General features: G+C 41.4%; 1 protein-coding gene across 2 annotated transcripts; it reads right to left on the bottom strand.

Moving 5' to 3' along the window:
• Positions 1 to 7407: 7407 nt before the first annotated feature.
• Positions 7408 to 16968, bottom strand: mocs2 (molybdenum cofactor synthesis 2). Of its 2 annotated transcripts, none has more exons than XM_070552502.1 (5): positions 16836 to 16968; positions 16640 to 16759; positions 7828 to 7984; positions 7628 to 7751; positions 7408 to 7560 (listed from the first exon to the last, which is right to left on the bottom strand). In XM_070552502.1, the coding sequence occupies exons 2-5, from the start codon at positions 16749 to 16751 to the stop codon at positions 7540 to 7542; spliced, it is 414 nt and encodes a 137-aa protein (XP_070408603.1). In that variant the 5' UTR covers positions 16752 to 16759; positions 16836 to 16968; the 3' UTR covers positions 7408 to 7539. The 2 variants fall into 2 exon arrangements, with proteins under 2 accessions (XP_070408603.1, XP_015798787.3); XM_015943301.3 differs by having other exon boundaries at positions 7408 to 7536.
• Positions 16969 to 21009: the final 4041 nt, after the last annotated feature.

The raw sequence follows: 21009 nt of genomic DNA, 5'->3' as shown, positions 1-21009 counted from the left end.
AGCTTGTCTGAATAAACATACTTTTAGTAATTCATCCTTTCACTTCCGCTTATCCAGGTTGCGCCCTGCTCTCAGAACCCCTAACCTGTATACATCGGCAACAGGTAAACCCGCATTGGTGGATCTGACTCCACCAGAGCTCCTCCTGCAGACCAACCATCAAGTCCAGTCCTGCTGTCATGGTGTTCTCCTCCCTCTCGTCATCAACCATCTAAAATCTCCTCAGCCCTCATTGTAGCACCTACCTGCACCTCAGCAGGTGTGGCTCGAGCTGTCTCACCTCCAGCTTTCTCCTTCTGAACTACCTCTCACCTTTAAAATGAAAACAATGACACGAATAAAGTTCAAATAAAGGAAAACACACACACACACACACACGCTTACAGCAGCTACTACAGGTCAAACTTAGCTATTTGGTACTTTTTCGTTTGACTTGGTGAAACTCGTCTAATAACTGAACTATGTCCCTGATGACATCATCTAGAAACCAGTTCCACTTTTTTAAACAAAAACACCTAAACCCTCTTGTCATGTGACAGCCAGGATGCTTATGTGTAGTGTCATCATCATGATGACATCATAAGTCAGTGTGGTAATTAGCTGCTCCCCCAGGCAAGAAACAGGAAGTGATTCAGAGATTCTGAGAAGCCTGATTGGCTCGGACCTTTTATTCTCTCTCTCTCTGTCTAAATTGTTTATTCCTGAGTTTCAGACAGCTGTTTGTCCCCGTCAGGCCCCAGGTGAGGTGAGGCAGGTGTCCACAGTCCATCAGTGGCTCAGGGGATAAGAATTTGTCCTGTAACATGTGGGTTGCCAGTTCTAACCCAGGCTTCATCTGGGTCTAACGTAGTGCCCTTGGGCAAGACACGTCCAACACACACACACACACACACACTGGTGATAACTCGCCTCTGACATAGGAGTTGTCTGCTAAGCTGGCTCCAGAGCCATTGGTTTTTGACTCCGTTGCCTAGGCAACAGCGCATTCTAGTGGACATGTTCATCTTGTGCTTTAACAGCTTCACTGATAATGGGAGAAGTGAGCGTTTGTACCGGTTGTGCTGACAGAGGCGGACTCTGAACCTTCGTCCTGACTGGTAAAACGTATCTAGAGAGTGAAACGTGGAGGGATCTGTTCACAGTGCCTGTCTGAGGGTGGTCTGCTCAACAGGTGTGTGTCTAGAACATTTATTTTGGGGTGGCCAGGTAGAGACACAAATTAGGACAAGATGGCGCATGTAAACGACCCATAAAGTAGAAAAAAGCACAAAGTATTAATCGTAGTCTGATTGGCTACTATGAACTAAAATAAAGTCAAAGCACAATACCAACGGTGCACCTTTATTAATCATTATCTGACATTTAGCCATGCATAAATTCATTATAATAAAATTGGGGTATCAGCCGTGCTGACCACTTTCTTCTACAATCTACTCTTCAACTGCATCATTTCCTGCTATTTCAGCTGTTAACTTTAGTTTTCTCAAAGTGTTCCATATTGTTCTCATTTCCTAATATTTCATGATTGTGTCAAAAGCGTTTTTAAGATCAGTGAAAACTCCTACAGCATGCTTTTTGTTGTCTAGTGCTTCAGATTACTCCTCTGTCGCATCAGTTAGAACCGTTGAAGTAAATCTGTAACCATATCGCCTTTCACTAATTACATTATTTTAATAAAACGTTTTAACCCACTGTCAAAAACCTTCTCAGGAATATTTGAAAATTGCGGAAGTAGTGAGACAGGTCTATAGTTACTAAAATCATACTTATCTCCACTTTTATCTATCGGTACGACCTTTGCCCTTTTCATTTCTTTGGGAACCGCCGTTGTTGAGCGACAGGTTACAGATGTGTTAAGGTGTGATAATATTACTTATTGCCTTTTTTATTAACACCATATCAATTGAGTGACAGTCTGGAGAATTTACTTTTACAGTCACCAATAATATGAAGTATTTCATACTAAAAACTGCAGAAAGAAAAACTGGATTCATTTCTCTCTATTTTGAGCTCTACTTCTCGATGGGAAGTTTCTTAGCTATGTCAGGACCGATGTTTACAGCTGTTCACGATACCGCTCACGTTGTCGCTTTCACTGTTGGACCCAACGAAGTGATGCAGACACGAGTTTTTTAGATCCTTGCTTTATGAAACTGGCTAATGTGTGCTTTTCATGTTGAATCTGTTTGTTGATAACACATTTGTATTATATAATTACTTTGCTGTTCTCAATGTCGCTGCTAACTTGTTCTTGGACACCTTGTTTCCATCTTCAGCTTCTTTAGTTTTAAATTAAGACGTTTTTTGTAAAGACCTTTTTTTCTTACATGCGTTTTGTAATCCCGTGGAAATCCAGGAGCATTTGGAATATTTGTTTGATTTATTAATTTTCTGATGGGGCGGTGCTTATTATACAGTGAAGTTAACATCTCTATAAAATGACTGTAAGCCTCGTCTGTTTCTGTCGCTCCACAGGAAGAATTCCAGTCTCAAGACTTTCAGTCTTCATTTAATGTAATTATTGTTTGATCCGTTGTTATTAGTTTATGACACACATCAGAAGTCTCTTTCCTCGTACAGACCGTGTGGTTATGTATATTAAAAACTGGTAAATGGTCAGTAATGTCACAAAGAAATCATAACAGAAAACATCAACTAAAGTTGCACCGTTTGAAGGGGTTCTACTAGGCTTTGTATGGATGGATGCTACAACTCCCATCAATATAGTCACAAGTTGGTTTGTGAGTGTTTGGATTTAAAAGGTTAATATTAAATTCCCCACATATGAATACAGGCATATTTCTAACCACAGAAAATACTTTATCCATACACTCATTGAAGTTATCTACACTTGAGTCAGGTGATCTACAAATGCAGCTTACAATAATATTCTGTAGTTTTTCATTTTTTAGTTCAGTACTTAAAGAGCAAGTCACCCCCAAATCAACTTTTTTTTCTGATAAACTATATAAATGTGTGTCTAATCGTGCTACAGACACGTGTAGTCAATAGTTTTGCACTTTAGTGCATTTTAGTTAAAATTTAAATTTTCTGCCTGAAACTGTCAGTGTTGTGCCGTTGTCAGGTAAAAAGTCTGCACTGCATTTGAATTTAAATCTGCCACCGCTATTGGCTAAGAGGTATGCTATGATGTAAACTGGTACATTATGATGTCACAATGTCGTGAGTGTGTGTATTTGTTAGTGGCTCCACCCTCTCGGTCTGCTAGGCAACAGCATTTGTTGCATTTTTCAAACATGACGTGGGAGTGGAGTACACTTCTTGTAAGGGGTGACTTGCTCTTTAAGCATCCCATTATAGTATCCAGTACAATGGACATACTATTTAGTACTGAGTATTTGATTGTTTTGAGCACATACAGCGCTACCCTCCACCAGTTTTATTTCTTCTGTTCATATAATTTAGTTCATAATCGTCCTTTTCTAAATCCTGTTTTCTTCATTAAACCAGGTTTCGGATATTGCTATGACACTAAACTGGTGGTTGAATGTTTGTAATTATTCATTTATTTTGTTGTAATGAGAATACACACTTCTGCTGTTAACATGAATAATGGAGGATCTTCTCTTCATAATCAGGCTTGTATTAAACTGTTTATTGGTGTAATAATCACAATTAAAAGTGGAGGAGAAAACATTTCGTTCCGGGTATATCTGTCTCTATATCATGGTCATCGATGCATTCACGAGTTTTCCTATCCAGCTGTTGTAACTGCACGATTCCTGACAACAGGTCACTGTTATTTTGTTGTGACGTTTGTAGGTCAGGAAGGTGGAATAGTGATTCAATTTTACCTGGACAGATTTCCATGCGTTGCTTCCATGATTTCACTGAAACTTGTCCAGTTCCTCCAAAATGCCTCACCGTGAGGATCTTGGCCTCCTCTGGTGAGCCACTTTGCCACCCATGTGTGTTGGACTGCTTGCTGTTGCTTTTTCTGCATTCGTCCTGGTCAGGTGCTCGTTCAGATAAACAGTCGTTCCCCTGAGCTTGTGTCCTTGCCTTAACAATGCCATTTTATTTTTCCTGTTGACAACGCGAAAGCATGATCGTGGGCTTGTTGTTACCCTTCTTAGGAAGGAGGTGGCATCCTTCGATGTGATCCCGACTATCAGGCCGAGTGGAAAGATATAGAGGAGCGACTAGATGAAGGACCCCCAATGAAGGCTCTTGTGGGAGAGAATGACTTAATGGTTCACTTACATCCATGGCGCAAGTTATCTCAACAAATTTGGAATGACACTTTTAAAAAACACAATGTAACAGAAGAAACCAGGTTTTTGAGGTGGATTGCATATGATCCAGAATTTACACCAAATAAATTAGACAACACGTTCAGATGGTGGAAAGATGGACCACAGAGGTACTGGGACTTAATTACAAAATAAGGAATTATAGGATTTCAGGAAATGAATGAAACACTCAACAAAAATATAAATGCAACACCTTTGTTTCTGCTCTGATTTTTCATGAGATGGACTTAAAGATCTAAAATTCATTCCAGATACACAATATTACCATTTCTCTCAAACATTGTTCACAAATCAGTCTAAATGTGTGACAGTGAGCACTTCTGCTGTGCTGAGATAATCCATCCCACCTCACAGGCGTGCCACATCAAGATGCTGATCCGACATCATTAGTAGTGCACAGGTGTACCCTTATGGGCCATTCCCATCAGTACCGGGTCGGCCCGGGCCGGGTAGCGTAGGTTGTTTACATATCTGGGTGGCCTGGTATTTTTCCGGGCCAACCGAGGCTCATTCTCAGCCCTCTTCTCGAGGGGGTCTGCTTCAGGCCGACCAGGGCCAACACACCCACTGCTGACAGCAAATTCACACCTTCCATTAGAGCAAGCCTCTGATTGGTGGGTAGAATCAGCCCACATGGGCTTAAGGCAAGGATGTGTGGAATCAACCGGGCCAGGCTGGGGCCAACTGGGGCTACCCGGCCCGGGCCAACCCGGTACAGATGGGAATGGCCCATTATACTTCCCACAATAAACAGGTACCTGCAGTTGGGATCACACCTAGGGAAAGCCCTTAAAAACATTTATTATGATAATAAATTGCAGGGGTTACTTAAAATAATGATTGAAGCAAATCTCAGGCAAAACTAAAAATCGTATCCAAAATCTACACAATAATGGAAGATCTGAAGGGGAATACTATAAATTATATTAAAATGGGAAAGGGAAGCTAACAACAATCCAGATAGAGAACTGGGAAGAAATAAATGAAAACCAATAGAAAATAAGCAGTTCAAGGTCTTGGAGGGAATACGGTGAGATATTTTATAACTCCGGCACAAAGAAAGTACGGAGAAACGGGTTGTCGGAGAAGCAAAAGCTAACCATTTCCATGTATTATGGGGATGTCCTATGATAACACAGTACTGGGCAAATTTCTAAAGAATTATGGATGAAGTTCTTGGAGTGATAGACTGCGGGGGGGATAGAACGGGATAGGAAGTCCGGACTATGTTACAAGGCTTTGATAGGATGTCTAAACTTGCATGTAAAGAGAATGTAAAAACGAATGGATGACAAAAAAAGCATTGCTCTAAAGAGCCCACACTATATAAATGAAAGGGATGATAAACGCCCCATTCAAAAAGTCAAAGATCAATTTTATATGTTTGTTTGATCTGCATGTTGTTATTATTCCTTTATTTTTTACTCATCACGGGTGACTGACGGACATAAGAGTAAATTGAATGATGGCTGTTATTGTGACTTTTGTTATCTTTGCTGTTCAACGAAAAAGTTCAATAAATATGCCAATTACAAAAAAAATTCAAAAATGCTGAATAAATACACATTTTAAGGAATACAAAGAGTAGAAAAAAATCAAGACATAAATAACGACCGATGTGTTTTATTTCAAATGTACTTGCTTGTGCGTAATTTGGTCATACCAGATTCAGTGTTTGTCAAAATAAGTTTGTTTCCAAATGAAAACATTCAACAACACTCACTCTAAATAAAGGAAAATGTGCACATTTGCCATTGCTTTTCAGTAAATATTGAGTTTGACTTCATTTAGGCCCAGTGTGAATTTGCGTTTGACACCCCTGCCCTGGAGTATGAAGATTTGTCATGTATGTTTACAAAATGAAATCTATCAGACAGGTAGGATTTAAACCAGCCTAGCGCTGTTCCTTTGATCCCTACAACATGTTCAAGTCTTTCTACAAGAACATTGTGATCAACTGTGTCAAAGGCAGCACTGAGATCTAACAAGACTAGAACAGACACAAGATTCTTATCTGAGGCCATGAGAATATCATTTGTAACTCTCAATAATGCAGTTTCAGTGCTGTGATACTTTCTAAAACCAGACTGAAATTCCTCACACAGATCATTAGTTTAAATGCTCACATACTTGGATGGCCACTATTTTCTCCAGGACTTTGGAAGGTTAGATAGTGGTCTATAATTCATTGGGTCATCTGGATCCAGAGAAGGCTTCTTAAGTGAAGGTTTGATTACAGCAACCTTAAAATCTTGTGGTACATACGCATTTACTAAGGATAGATTGATTATATCTAGAATGGGGGCAGTAAACAAAGGAAATGCATCTTTAAATAATTTGGTTGGGATTGGATCCAAAATGCAAGTTGAAGGTTTAGATGAAGCTAATATTTTTGATAACTCTGAAAGCTCAACTGGATCAAAACGGTTCAAGCACAGATGAGGTTCTACAGTCACCTCTGATGCTGCCTCACTTACTGAGGAAGAAGATATCGCATTAGGGAGGATGCTAAAGATTTTGTTTCTAATAGAATTTATTTTACTTGTGAAAAATCTCATAAAGTCGTTGCTACTGAGGGCTAAGGGAATAGATGGCTCAGAGCTATGATTCTGCCTAAGTTTGGCAACTGTACTGAAAAGAAATTTAGGATTATTCTTATTCTCTTCAATTAGCGATGAAAAATAAAGCAGTTTTAGCTTGTCGAAGCTTATTTTTATTAAGCACACGACTATTTTATTCTATTACCTGCCTCAATACTTTGTAGAGCCACCTTTCACTTGAATTGCACTAGCAGGTTTAACATGCAAATGCAAATTCAGACACATTATTGTCTTACATTTGTTGTGAGGACCGTCATCAACTTCTGTTCATTTTAGTGACTGAATTGTGCCCAACCTTAACCATTACCAGTCTAACACCAACCTTAATTAAAACTTAATTCACGCCATACATCTAAAACTAACAAGTAGAGATCTGTAACACTATAAATTTAAGGACCAGGCAAAATGTCCTCACTTGAAAAAAGTGACTTGATAGGTCAAAAGTCTGTCAGTCCTCAGTTTGATGTGGACGGACGGGCGCACACACACACACATGCGTGCATGCGCACGCGCGCGCACAAACACACACACAGTTTATTCCTCCTCACAGGTAGTTTTATTTAGTTCTGGTTGTGGGATTCTGAGCAGGTCTTCTCTGGACTCTGGGACCAAGAACACTCAGAGTTTTCTCTCCAGCTTGTCTCCTGATTGTCGTAAACCTCCTGTCAAACAGTCACAACCAACCACTAAGATTATTGATTGATGACCCAACCCCATCACAGGCACTAAGCTCCACCCTCCTCCAGTTCTCACCTTTTTCCAGATGGGGGCGTTGGCCTTCAGCTGGCTAATGCAGTACTGGACAGCCTGCTGGCCTTCATGGCGGTGGGGGGACGAGATCGCCATGATGACACTGGCCTCACCCACACTCACCCATCTGGGGGAGGAAGTGACCAAGTAACTTCCTGTTGAAATGTGACACCTGTACCAGTGAGAAGCGGTCATTAGCTCACCCGAGGCGGTGGTGGATGCAGACGTGTCTCACGCTGGGCCAGCGAGTTCTGATGTCAGCACACAGCTTAGTGAGCTCCGACTGGACCATGGACTCATATGCCTCATACTCCAGACCAACCACCTTTCTGCCGTCCACCTGGTCTTCCCGGGTCGTACCTGCACACATCAGATGTTGTTACCCTTAATTTTAGGTACTGGATTTAAGTTGCAATAGCCAATTATCTGATGGCCCCCTCCATGAGGCCACCACAGCTCAGCAGAACATCTTTGTAGCTTCTTCTGGGGAGAAAAACACTTAGAGAGAAAATAAAGTTAACAGCTGAAATAGCAGGAAATAATACAGTTAAAGAGCAGACTGTAGAAGAAAGTAGTCGAGTGTGGAAAGTGGTCAGTGTATCCTCCAGCAGTCTAAGCCTATAGCAGCATAACTACAGAGATAACTCTGGATAAACTAGCCTTTTAGATGGAGGCATGTTGGAGGAAGAGCAAGGGAGAGCCGTCTTTATCGACTGTACACTCTACCTCCCTCTACTCCCCCACGTGTCCATATCTGGGCTAACATCAGATTTTAACCATAGGCACTATCAAATAAAAATGTTTTAAGCCTAGTCTTAAAAGTAGACAAGGTGTCTGCCTCACGGACTAAAGCTGGGAGCTGGTTCCACAAGAGAGGAGCCTGATAACTAAAAGATCTGCCTCCCATCCTATTTTTTGATATTCTGGGAACCACCCATAAACCTGCAGTCTGAGAGCGCTGCCACATGTTGTTGTCCTGGGGGGGGGGGGGTTCGTTGTGAACAGAGTGCTTCCATTCCATTCGTCTGTGTGGGGGCTCTCTTAGGCGTGGCGCTGGAATTTCAGCAGTGGCGCAGCCTCACGCCTGAGCCTATGTAAGAGAAACCCTGCATATGTATGATAGGCCTCTTCCTCTGTCCAGCCACCGAACAGAAGAAGAGGTGCTACACAGTGTTGAGGCATTTTGGAATAGGCATACATCTGTAGTAATTAGCTTGCTCACTGTGACAACTAACACAGTATATATTTCTACTTCTTTACTGGTATCCAGTGATTCCATAAAGGAAGCATCTTCTGAGACAGAAGACTATATCCAAGCAGAACAAAAAACTACAAAGGTACGTGATTTTTCTATTTCTAATTTTATTTGTCCAAAAATTTACACTCATGCTGTTTTTCTTTCTCTTTTCTGGAATGACAGTGGATCCGAAGTGAAAAGCAGCTGTACATCAAAAGGTATTAAATATTAACAACCCTATGTAAGAAAATTCATCCAGATGCCTGACCTAGTGAAACTATTAAAACCTAATTTGCTTTTATACAGCAGATCTAGGCACTGTTAGGACATGTAGAAGCATCTCTGAAGACTCATCAGAAACAAAAAAAAAAAAAAAAAACCAACAGAAAACCAGGTATAGTGACTTTATATTTCCAGAAACAACAACATTTGCTATGTTTGACCATGTGTTTTTCAGAAAAAAGGAAGAACTTCTTCCCAGCAGTGGTAAATGGTAATGACCTTATAAGGTAATTGATAAACATTAACAATTTAGGCCCAAGAACTGACCCTTGTGGCACTCCACAATATCGCTCAGTTTAGATCTAGCATCATAATCTTAATAAACTGTTTCCTAATTTCCAAATAACTTTTTATCCAATGATGAGCCATATCTCTTATTCCATATTGATGTAATCTCTGAAGTAACCTCAAATGATTAAAGACATAAAAATTCTTTCTCTAAGTCAATAAAAATAATAAGTAGTTGTTTTTATCGTTGATTGCTGTTGATATTTTACCTGTTAAATTAATTATAGCCATTGCTGTTGAATGTTTGGTCCTAAATCCACACTGTTCATGGTTTAAAATATTGTTTGCTTCGATTAATTTCTCCAACCTTGATACACTCATTCTAATATTTTGGAAAACTGTGGAAGTGGTGACACTGGTCTGTAGTTAATTAAATGTGTTTATCACCACTCTTAACTAATGGATCCATTTAAGCAGTTTTCATTGAATTTTTGGTTACTCCAAGTTATCAAAAAGTAGTCCGAGAGGACTGTATTATGTGGATATATGGTTATTTCCTCGCACTCTATGCCATAAGTCAGCACAAGGTCTAATAAATGATGGCAGGAGTGGGTGGAGCTATGTATTCTTTGGGTAAAACCAATTGAGTCTAAGATATTACTAAAGACTACATTGAGGCTATCATTTTCAATGTCCACATGAATGTTAAAATCCCCCACTACAATGACCTTATCAGTATTTAGCACCAAATCATATAAAAAAAATCAGAGATCTGATCCAAAAACTCAGAGAATGGGCCTGGTGGACGATACATAACTACAAACAAGAGTGGTTTTACAGTTTTGCAATCTGGATTAGGAAAACTAAGAATAAGATGTTCAAAAGAAGAAGAAGACGAAGAAGAAGAAAATCTCATTTCTATAGCGCCTCTCAAGATAAAAAGCACGAGGCGCTTCACAAAAACAAAAAAATGTCAAAATATTTAAAAAATTAGAAAATGGTTAAAAATATATTTAAAATGAGCAAAAAATAGACAATTGTGATCAAAAATATGTTAAGAAAGAGAGAGAGAGTGAATAGGAAAGAGGGAAATCAGTGGATCCTGAGGAAGGTGGAATAGGTGGGGAGAGCAGAATAAAGAGAGTGGTGAAGAAGGTCATATAAAAGCCAGCTTGAACAAGTGAGTCTTCAGCTGCTTTTTAAAGGAGACCACTGAGTCCACTGATCTCAGGCTCAGGGGGAGAGAGGTCCAGAGTCTGGGGGCCACAGCAGCAGATGATCTGTCACCTTTGGTCTTTAGCCTGGTGCTGCACAACCAGTAGGCTTTGATCACTGGACCTCAGGGACATGCTGGGGGTGTAGGGACTAAGAAGATCACCAATGTAAGATAGTGCTTGTCCATGTAAGGCCCTATAGACCAGAACCAGGATCTTGAAATGAACCCTGAAGTTGACTGGCAGCCAGTGAAGCTGGAGGAGAAGCGGGGTGATGTGGGTGTGTTTGGAGGACTTGGTCAGAAGCCGAGCACAGGCGTTCTGAACCACCTGTAGACGGTTCAGGGAGGTTCTGCTCAGACACGTGAAAAGAGAGTTACAGTAGTCTAAGCGTGAGGAGATGAAGGTGTGGATAACTGTCTCAAGTTCAGAGCGGGACAGAATGGGGCTCAGCTTAGCAACGTTCCTGAGATGGAAGAAGGAAGAGCAAACAAGAGAACTGACATGAGAATCCAGGGTGAGAGCTGGGTCAAAGGTCACGCCAAGATTCCTGACGGAAGGTTTGGTGTGAGAAGCAAACTGACCAAGAGTCTCTGACTTTGGGAACCAGCTTGTCTGGGGCACAGATGAGGATCTCAGTCTTATCTTCATTCAGCTGAAGAAAGCTCCCAGCCATCCAGGTTTTGATAGAGTCTAAGCAGGTGTGTAACAGCTGCAGCTTAGATTTCTCATGGGGCTTAAAGGAGATGTACAGTTGGATGTCATCTGCATAAAGATGGTAGGAGATTCCTTTGAATGAGCTCAGGATGCGCTGAAGAGGAAGCAGATAGAGGAGGGAGAGCAGAGGCCCCAGTACAGAACCTTGTGGGACAACCTTTTGGACCAGGTGGACGATAGACCACAGCACAGTAGAACGGGTCCTTACGCCCGACTTTAATTAGCTGCAGTTCAAAGGAAGCAAAGTGACCAGAGGTTGTAGAGCTACATGGAAGATGGTCTCTAAAAACAACAGCTAGGCCTCCACCACGACCAGAACCCCGGGGCTGGCTAAGAAAAGAATAATCACTCGGGCAAAGTTCAATCAGACCAGAATAATCAGATGTTTGCTGCCAAACTTCAGTCAGAAACAGAAAATGCAGGTTTTTAGAGAGAATTAGATCATTGAGCAGGAAGGACTTATTGTTAACAGAGCGGGTATTTAATAGAGCCATGCTGAGTGAGGTGGAGGAATCAGAAACTACAGAAACAGCTGGAGTTAGTGGACGTAAATTAGCAGGGGGTTAGATCCACGGTGTTTATAAAAACCACTTATGGAGGGAACAGGAGGAGAAGCCACTGAGGAATGAGTTAAACCAACCTTAAAAAACTTGAACGGAGAAACCGCGCCGCAATGCGGCCTGGCGGGAATGCGGAAGTGGCGCTCAAGTCGCCAAACAAAGGATAAGAAGCTAGAAGATCACGCCGATGTTTACTAGATAAGCCACGCTTTAAGAGAAGTCTTATTCTCATCTGGATTCCTGCTCGTTTACCTCTTTTCCTCCGATGTTTTCCGGGACCGGATTAACATCACTGGAGGTGCCCTGGTTGGGATCGTTGTTTGGCTACGGGCCAGCACGCCACTCAGATAAACAAACAGGGAGGTACGTCCTCGGTGCATCTTGGGTGATTGTGAACGAATGGAAGGACAAAAGAGTCTGGCGATCATAGGAGATGGTAGCAGGGACACTACCGAAGAGGATCGCAGACAGGAGCAAGGTGGAAAAGAGGAGGTTAGTGGAGAAAAGTTTGAAAAAGTGGCCGGTGACTGCGGCTAAGCCAAGCACAGGCGCCATCTTGTTACTGACCGGAAGCTGTAATTATTAATTGGTAAGGGACTGATTAATAGGTCTAAATGAAAAATGGTTGCTACTCCTCCTCCTCACCCTGTACTTGGAGCAATATGATGATTTAAATAATTAGAAGGAGTTGACTCATTTAAGCTAACATAGCCCTCTTGCTGCAGCCAGGATTCTGTGAAAGCAAAGAAATATGATTATCACAAATCAAGTCATTAACTATCAAAGTCTTAGAAAAATAGACCTAATGTTCAATAATCCACATTTAATTTTTCTAGTTTTCTGCTCAGTTGAATTTGTTCTCATTTTTATGAGATTTCCATGATTTGCTTTATTAAGCCTGATATTTAATCTGTGTGGTTTTGGCCGTCATTTTAAAATAAAATAAATACAAATGTCTAATATTTCAAAAGATTCGTAGCACAGTTTACTTGAGTACAATATGTGTGGTCACTGGTCAGTGGATCAACATGCAGTGGTTCTGCTGTACTTCTCACTGCGGGATCCTTCCTCCTCCTTGGTTCAGGGCGATGAACAAACACAGCATCAGCCCTGAGTCTCACCTTGCCTTGCCTAGTCTTAGTAAACTGTCCCTGCTCAAAATGTGCCTGTAGAGTGGTGTATTAGTTTATTTCCTGCCACATTTAACAGTTTAATTGCAGCCTTGTGCAGTTGAGAGCACAACATGTAGAGCCTTGATAGAAAACATTTGAGAGTGCACATTAAACTCAATGCACACAGCTTTTTGTTATTGTGATCTCTGGTCATGGTGAGGTTGCTCCTGCTGGCTTGAGCCAACCATTTTCTTCTTCTCTCTGCATCTTTGTGGAAGCCATACATTGATTCCTCCCTCAGACCGATTGCTTTATGCAGTGCAGCCAACCACGGTAAGATAATCAACCTATAAAGGGATTATTAAAATACAGTTTTTGTACATATAGAAATATTGAACTAAACCAAAAATATAGAGATGTAAAATTACATTTCTAAATTTTATCCAACCCTAAAATTAGTGACTTAAAATTTTAACCCACGGACACATTTTATTTTGATAATAATCAAAATAAAGTTATTCAAAAGAGTTTCATTAGGTCTTGAGTACGTTGCTCATAATTAATGATTCAGCTTATTTCTGCATATGTAATGATTAAACATAATGTTGGTAAAATGCTTTATTAAAATGCTATTATACATGTTGTACAAGTTTGTATTCATTTTTTCATTATTAACACTTTTTTATCTACTGTGATGAACCATACAGTTTTATTGATTTAATTAGTTGCTATAGAAGCCAGATAAACTGGGTTATAGATGCATGTGCTGTCTTCACATAAAAATATAAAGTAATGATAGTAAAATGTATTCTACTGAACATAACAGATCATCATTCAAAGCATAAACAGCTACATACAGGTGCTGGCCAGTAAATTAGAATATCATCAAAAGGTTGAAAATATTTCAGTAATTCCATTCAAAACGTGAAACTTGTACATTATATTCATGCAATGCACACAGACCAATGTATTTCCGATGTTTATTACGTTTAATTTTGATATTTATAGGTGACAACCAATGAAAACATCAAATCTGGTATCTCAGAAAATTAGAATATTCTAAAGGCCAATGAAAAAATGTTTGTTTCTCTAATGTTGGCCAACTGAAAAGAATGAACATGAAAAGAATGTGCATGTATAGCACTCAATACTTAGTCGGGGCTCCTTTTGCCTCAATAACTGCAGTAATGCGGCGTGGCATGGACTCGATCAGTCTGTGGCACTGCTCAGGTGTTATGAGAGCCCAGGTTGCTCTGATAGTCGTCTTCAGCTCCTCTGCATTGTTGGGTCTAGCGTATTGCATCCTCCGCTTCACAATACCCCATAGATTTTCTATGGGGTTAAGGTCAGGCGAGTTTGCTGGCCAATCAAGGACAGGGATACCATGGTCCTTGAACCAGGTGCTGGTGGTTTTGGCACTGTGTGCAGGTGCCAAGTCCTGTTGAAAGGTGAAGTCTGCATCCCCATAAAGTTGGTCAGCAGCAGGAAGCATGAAGTGCTCTAAAACTTCCTGGTAGACGGCTGCATTGACCCTGGACCTCAGGAAACAGAGTGGGCCAACACCGGCAGATGACATGGCACCCCACACCATCACTGACGGTGGAAACTTTACACTGGACCTCATGCAACGTGGATTCTGTGCTTCTCCGCTCTTCCTCCAGACTCTGGGTCCTTGATTTCCAAAGGAAATGCAGAACTTGCTTTCATCAGAAAACATAACTTTGGACCACTCAGCATCAGTCCAGTCCTTTTTGTCCTTGGCCCAGGCGAGACGCTTCTAGCGCTGTTTCTTGTTCAAGAGTGGCTTGACACACGGAATGCGACACCTGAATCCCATGTCTTTCATGAGTCTCCTCGTGGTGGTTCTTGAAGCGCTGACTCCAGCTGCAGTCCACTCTTTGTGGATCTCCCCCACATTTTTGAATGGGTTTGTCGTCACAATTCTCTGCAGGGTGCGGTTATCCCTAGAGCTTGTACACTTTTTTCTACCACATTTTTTCCGTCCCTTCGCCTGTCTGTTAATGTGCTTGGACACAGAGCTCTGCGAACAGCCAGCTTCTTTAGCAATCACCTTTTGTGTCTTGCCCTCCTTGTGCAAGGTGTCAATGATTGTCTTTTGGACAGCTGTTAAGTCAGAAGTCTTCCCCATGATTGTGGTGCCTTCAAAACAAGACTGAGGGACCTTTTAAAGGCCTTTGCAGGTGTTTTGAGTAAATCAGCTGATTAGAGTGGCAGCAGGTGTCTTCTATATTCAGCCTTTTCAGAATATTCTAATTTTTTGAGATACCAAATTTGGAGTTTTCATTAGTTGTCACTTATGAATATCAAATTTAAATGTAATGAACATTGGAAATACATTGGTCTGTGTGCATTGCATGAATATAATGTACAAGTTTCACGTTTTGAATGGAATTACTGAAATATTTTCAACCTTTTGATGATATTCTAATTTACTGGCCAGCACCTGTATTTTCAAGGTAAGCTGGAGCAGAATTCTAGCTTTCAATAAACACTTTAAAATGGATATTACAACTCGAGTTTACGGCTTCTTGTAGGATTTAGTTATTAAGTATGCTTATATTAGAGCAGTGTGTTGCATTACTACATCAGATTTATTGCTATATTATAGTAATGTATGTGGTCTAAATGTGTTCTAGTGTGTTAGGACTGTCGTGTTCCTGTAATGTAGAACAGTCACGGGTGTTTGTCTTCCTACAAATGCTCGGAAAAATATAAATAGGCTACTTTGTGAAGGACTTAGGACATAATATATAATATAATATCTAATAGTATTCAATAATTACCACAAATCGCCAGGGGAAATGTGATTATATTAAATTTTTGTGATTTGTCCCACCATACGCCGTTCAAACTGACTTACGGCACTGGGATGTTTGGAACTGAGAGCTCCATGAACCGCGGGACTGCGAGTCGGCGAGTTCAAAGCATGTCGTAACTCTCTCTTTCTACAGCTCTGGTTTCATTATAAAGTATTTACATAAAACAGTCAGGGCTGCACTTAAAATATATTTTCTACAGTTTTCAATATTCATTGATATCGATCAATATGATTTTTTTATAGATACACTTTTGTCTCTATTGTCCAGCCCTACTCAGCATTATTAAAAACCATAACCAACACGTCCTCTTTATGAATATTTAACTTCACTCCTGTTTTTTTACGTCTGCAGGCGTATCCAGTAGGAATGAAGGCCTTGTAAGTCACTCTCTGGGGGACTAACTTTCCTGTTTACATCAGCCGGAGGAGAGAAGAGCATCAGACAATAGGACATGGACTCTTACTTCCTGATAGTCAGACATCTCTGCTCTGATTGGCCAACAGCAACACGACCCTACCACTGACTCTGTTTCAATTCAATTCAATTCAAAGATACTTTATTAACCCCAGAGGGAAATTAGAGATTCAGTACACACAAGTCTGAGATCAGACATGCATACATAGGCACATGACAAGTTTGCTCTGTAATGTTGACGTTTTATCTCAATGGTATATAGGCGGCCCGTGAGCCTCCTCTTTCTGACCCCGGAGCGAACATTTCAGTCGGACGTTTCTGTCAGCACCCCAGTCGAGACAACCTTTCACAGGCTGATCGTTTGTTCCACACAGCCATGTGTGCCTGTTAGATCAGTGGTTCATTACCAACCTATAAATACTGAGATAGCTCCACAGGATGAGCTGCTGACAGTGTCCACCACTTCCTGTACTGACAGCCAATCACGGCTCAGCTTGAAGACGTCTCTCACCTCCGCTGACATCACTGAAACTGAAAGAGTAATAAACTGTTGTGAATCAGGCCATCAGGATGGATCAGACTGACCAGAGATCAGCTCATCACTCACTTCCCTCTATCCTCCACTCAGCGGCGGTACCACGGCAACCTCGTCTCCGTCTGCCAGAGTCAACACCTGGTCACAGATGGCAACGTACTGCTGACGCACCGCCAGGACCACCTGACCCTCCAGAACCAGCAGTCTGAGCGAGTCCATGCACACACACACACACACACACACACACACACACACACACACACACACACACACACACACACACACACCATTTGCCATGGGACTTCAGGTGTAATGAACAGCTGTGATTAACCACCGATGCACACGTTGGCGTTTGTGGTCAGATTCTGTTTGTTTGGGACTGACGTTGGGTTCTAGGCGAACTCTGACCTGGCCCGCTCGTTCTCCCGTCCCTGAGGTGTGATGTGGATTTTCTAAACACTACGTTGGCTTGCAGTCAGCTGGCTCCTTCAATCCCTCTTCTACCTGCAGCCAGGCGCTCTCACGCAGTAATCAGCAGAATATTTAAAGGTGCATTGTGTAGTACTGCAGTAAAAGGGACATCTTGTGGTAAAACGTGGGTATTGCAACCACTTTAAACAACTGGAGCTTTTTGCCGGCCGTCATCAATTACAATAGTGGGCGCTGTAGCATTAGCTCTCAGGAGACCCCGCCCACCCCCCCGGATGGTAAACAGTTGTTACGTCCCTACTTCCTGTTTTGAAGGAGAAAACTTGACAGTCCAGCAGCTGGATATGAAACATGTTTCAGTAAAACCTTCCAGTCCGTGTATCAGTCGTTCTATTTTCGACTGAAAACAAAAAATCAAACAAGAAAAAACGGATTATTTAGTTTTATAAACGGGTTTAAAAAACAAAACATGTCGTGTTTTCGTATTTTCTATTTTAGTCTCGGATCGAACATGAGAAATGGAAAATCGGCCGCAGGACCAAACTGGAATATTTGCTTTCTGGGGTTGATAAAGGCAGATGTTGTACTGATGTAGGTTCAAGCTGATGGAGTTCACACAGGCGTGAGCATCCCTTGTTATGACATCACACTCGGGTCAGGTGGGGATTTTTGATGTCGTAAGGGTCAGTTTATGACTGAGCATGTGCATTCATAATCTGTTGCTGTGGCAACGTGCCGACACAAGCTTCCTCTACATCGGGAGCGCACTGACCAGAAAGTGCTGATCCAGTGGACCGCGCCTTGATTCCAACTAGCTGGACGTGGAAATGTTTTATAATAGTTGTGTAGTGTCGTCGTTACTTCATCGTTCAGTCTGTGGGAGACAACAGGAAGTGCTACGTTTATTATTCTCATGTTGGATCGTTCTTACAACAAGTCAAAGTTTCCCTATATGAGGATAATCACGTCAGCTGCGTTCATATAAACGTTAACGCTCACTAAACCAGGTCCATGACCAGTAAACAGCTGATAGTTAGCATGGCTGCTAGTTCTGAGACAGTTTAACACCTGGAAACAGCCGACTGCTTCATTCTAGTAAAACACGTGTATGTAGACAGATGGACAACATGAGTAGATTATGTGAAACAGATCAATATTAATAATACCTGAACAATGTTAATCCCAGAATTATTCATAACTCTGGAACATCTGGATTTAAATTCATTTTCATTCATCCAAGAAGTAGAAATTAAAAAAATGCTTTTATTTGTACAAACAAACACGTCCACACAAATTTAAAAGTATAAAACAGACTCAGACTGTACAGTAAACACAAACCACAAATAATAACTGGGATGTAAACACCTACAGGTGTTGTTGGGAGGGGGGGTGGTTATAAAAGCGCTGCTGGGAGGAAGGATCCATGTAGACTCCTAGGATGCAGCAAGAGGTCAGGATTAGGGCCCGACCGATATATCGGCCGGCCGATATTGGGGTCATTAACAGTATCGGCTATCGGCCAAAAAAGACGGCCGATATGGCCGATATTGCGCTACCCGTCCAGCAGATGGCGCCAGCTTTATGAACTCATGTTGTGTGGCTCCAGTCCTTTGAACTTTGAACACAATTTATTGTTTTGAAACTTTGTTTTATTTATTCTTATTTATGTTTCTTATGTGAAATTATTTCCTGTCCAGGGTGAATAAGTTCACCAAGTTAACTTCCACAGCATTACTTTGTTACAAAGCACAAGTATTATGTTTTATTTATTGCTGCATTTTTATTATTTTAATATTCTTATAGGGATCCTCCGTCCCTAAACTTGTGTGTGTTGTTACGACCCCAACCTGGTCTAGGATCCAGGGAGGTCTAACACAGAAACGTGAAAATAAAAAGAAAATGATCTGACACCAAGTCACAACCAAAGAAGAAGTTTTATTAACAAAAAACGTCCCTAAGGGAGAAAACCTGGTTAATAAACAAAGGAAGTTTTAATTTATGCTGCAGTAACCAAAGATGAGGACTTAAGTAACTTAAAGAGCACTAAAAAGAGAACTAAAACTCACTGGTTCCAAAAATAGAACCAGGAACAACAGAAGCTTGCCCGGAGGCCCTACCAAAAAGTCCACTGGTGACTAACTCACCCACACAACCGACAGCTCTGTTAAGAGCATGAGGAAAACAAATAGGTTTTCCCAAGCAGGTGGAAATTAACCATCCGGGGGCAACTATGAGTTCCCAAAAGTTCTCAAACACAGTCTCTCTCTCTCTCTCTCTCTCTCACTCTCACTCTCACTCTCACTCTCACTCTCACTCTCACTCTCACTCTCACTCTCTCTCTCTCTCTCTCTCTCTCTCTCTCTCTCTCTCTCTCTCTCTCTCTCTCTCTCTCTCTCTCTCTCTCTCTCTCTCTCTCTCTCTCTCTCTCTCTCTCTCTCTCTCTCTCTCTCTCTCTCTCTCTCTCTCTCTCTCTCTCTCTCTCTCTCTCTCTCTCTCTCTCTCTCTCTCTCTCTCTCTCTCTCTCTCTCTCTCTCTCTCTCCATCCTGTCCTGCAGTGCAGCGCTGATTTTATGTGCTCCAGCCCGAGGATTTCCTGATGCGCATCAGCTGCGCGAGTGTGGCTGGGCGCTCCAGGGTGCTGACCATGGTGCTGCAACAGAGCGGAGTAGAAGCCGGGCGCTGGGGAACTCAGGGATCGTAACAGTGTTGTTAGATTCCCCAGAGTTAGCTAAGTCAGAAATAAACAAGTTGTAACCAGCTGCTTTATTATAAAGCTATGGAAGCGAAGGCTTGCATTCACCTACATAAAAAACACTACAGTGTGTGTGAATTCACTTCCATTGTTTTATGCTAAACTAAGAAAACCAACTGCTGCCAGATCACATTGGGCTGGTTATAAAACGCTTTTTCTGACTTGTCTAACTCTGGGGAATCTTAACAAGACACAGTTTTACTGAGTGGTGGAATATTCCTTTAAGTTAAAATGTATTTGTGGAAACCACCGTTTACAAGAAAAAACTTGAATGTTAGATTTATGCTGTGACTGAGTTTGTGTGTTCTGTTGTTTTTGAGATCTGCTAAATAAATCTTATTTGCATTACTTGGAAACCCTAGTGAGCTATGGAGACCGTTCTTTGGTGTGTAACAGAGGAATAAGTTTGCATCACAAAGGCAGAGAATGAAGGGTTTAAGCTTAAGAAAATTTTTATTTCTTTTGTTTGTGAGGGAGATTTATCGGCCATTATATCGCCTTTGTTAAAAGTTTTACATCGGTATCCATCCCAAAAAAGCATATCGGTCGGGCCCTAATCAGGATGGATCTGAGATGATGTGTGAGGTCGCGTCAACGTGTCACCTGGTACCAGAACACACGCCTCAACGTTTTAGAATAAAGGCAGAGGTGAAAATTAATCTAATCATGTCTGATTAATCAACTCAAAGCTGATGAAGCTACATTTATTCAACAACATAATTGTTACACACACGCGCGCGTGCGCGCACAAACACACACACACGCGCGCGCACACACACACACACACACACTCTGCTGTCTCTCTCCATCTGCTCTGACATAAACCACAGATGTTACCTCTCCCTCCTCCATCATAAACAGTCCTGTTAAAGTTAAGTAAGTTACTTACTCAGCTAGTAGAAGATGATGTCACATGACTTGTACACATGCACAAAGTTAGCTAACGTTAGCTACTGCCTGCTAGTTAGCTTTGTCATGAACCCCACATGATCACGAGTGGCATGAGTGTAAAACACTGATTAGTGCTTACCTTGTTGGTGTTTGCTAGCAGACAGTCAGGTAGAC

Source organism: Nothobranchius furzeri, chromosome 6 (assembly GCF_043380555.1).
Source record: "Nothobranchius furzeri strain GRZ-AD chromosome 6, NfurGRZ-RIMD1, whole genome shotgun sequence".
Classification (NCBI taxonomy): Eukaryota; Metazoa; Chordata; class Actinopteri; order Cyprinodontiformes; family Nothobranchiidae; genus Nothobranchius; species Nothobranchius furzeri.
Note: the sequence above shows the minus strand (reverse complement) of the source record. Positions and strands in the feature narration are given on the sequence as shown.

Bases quoted from the DNA above. Each gene is read 5' to 3' on its own strand.
- mocs2 (XM_015943301.3), bottom strand. From the start codon at position 16,751: ATGTCAGCGGAGGTGAGAGACGTCTTCAAGCTGAGCCGTGATTGGCTG. The intron at 7,985-16,639 runs GTTGGTAATGAA...TGATGTGTGCAG, and splicing joins AGCTATCTCAGTATTTATAG to GTACGACCCGGGAAGACCAG. The intron at 7,752-7,827 runs GTGAGCTAATGA...TTCCTCCCCCAG, and splicing joins TGCATCCACCACCGCCTCGG to ATGGGTGAGTGTGGGTGAGG.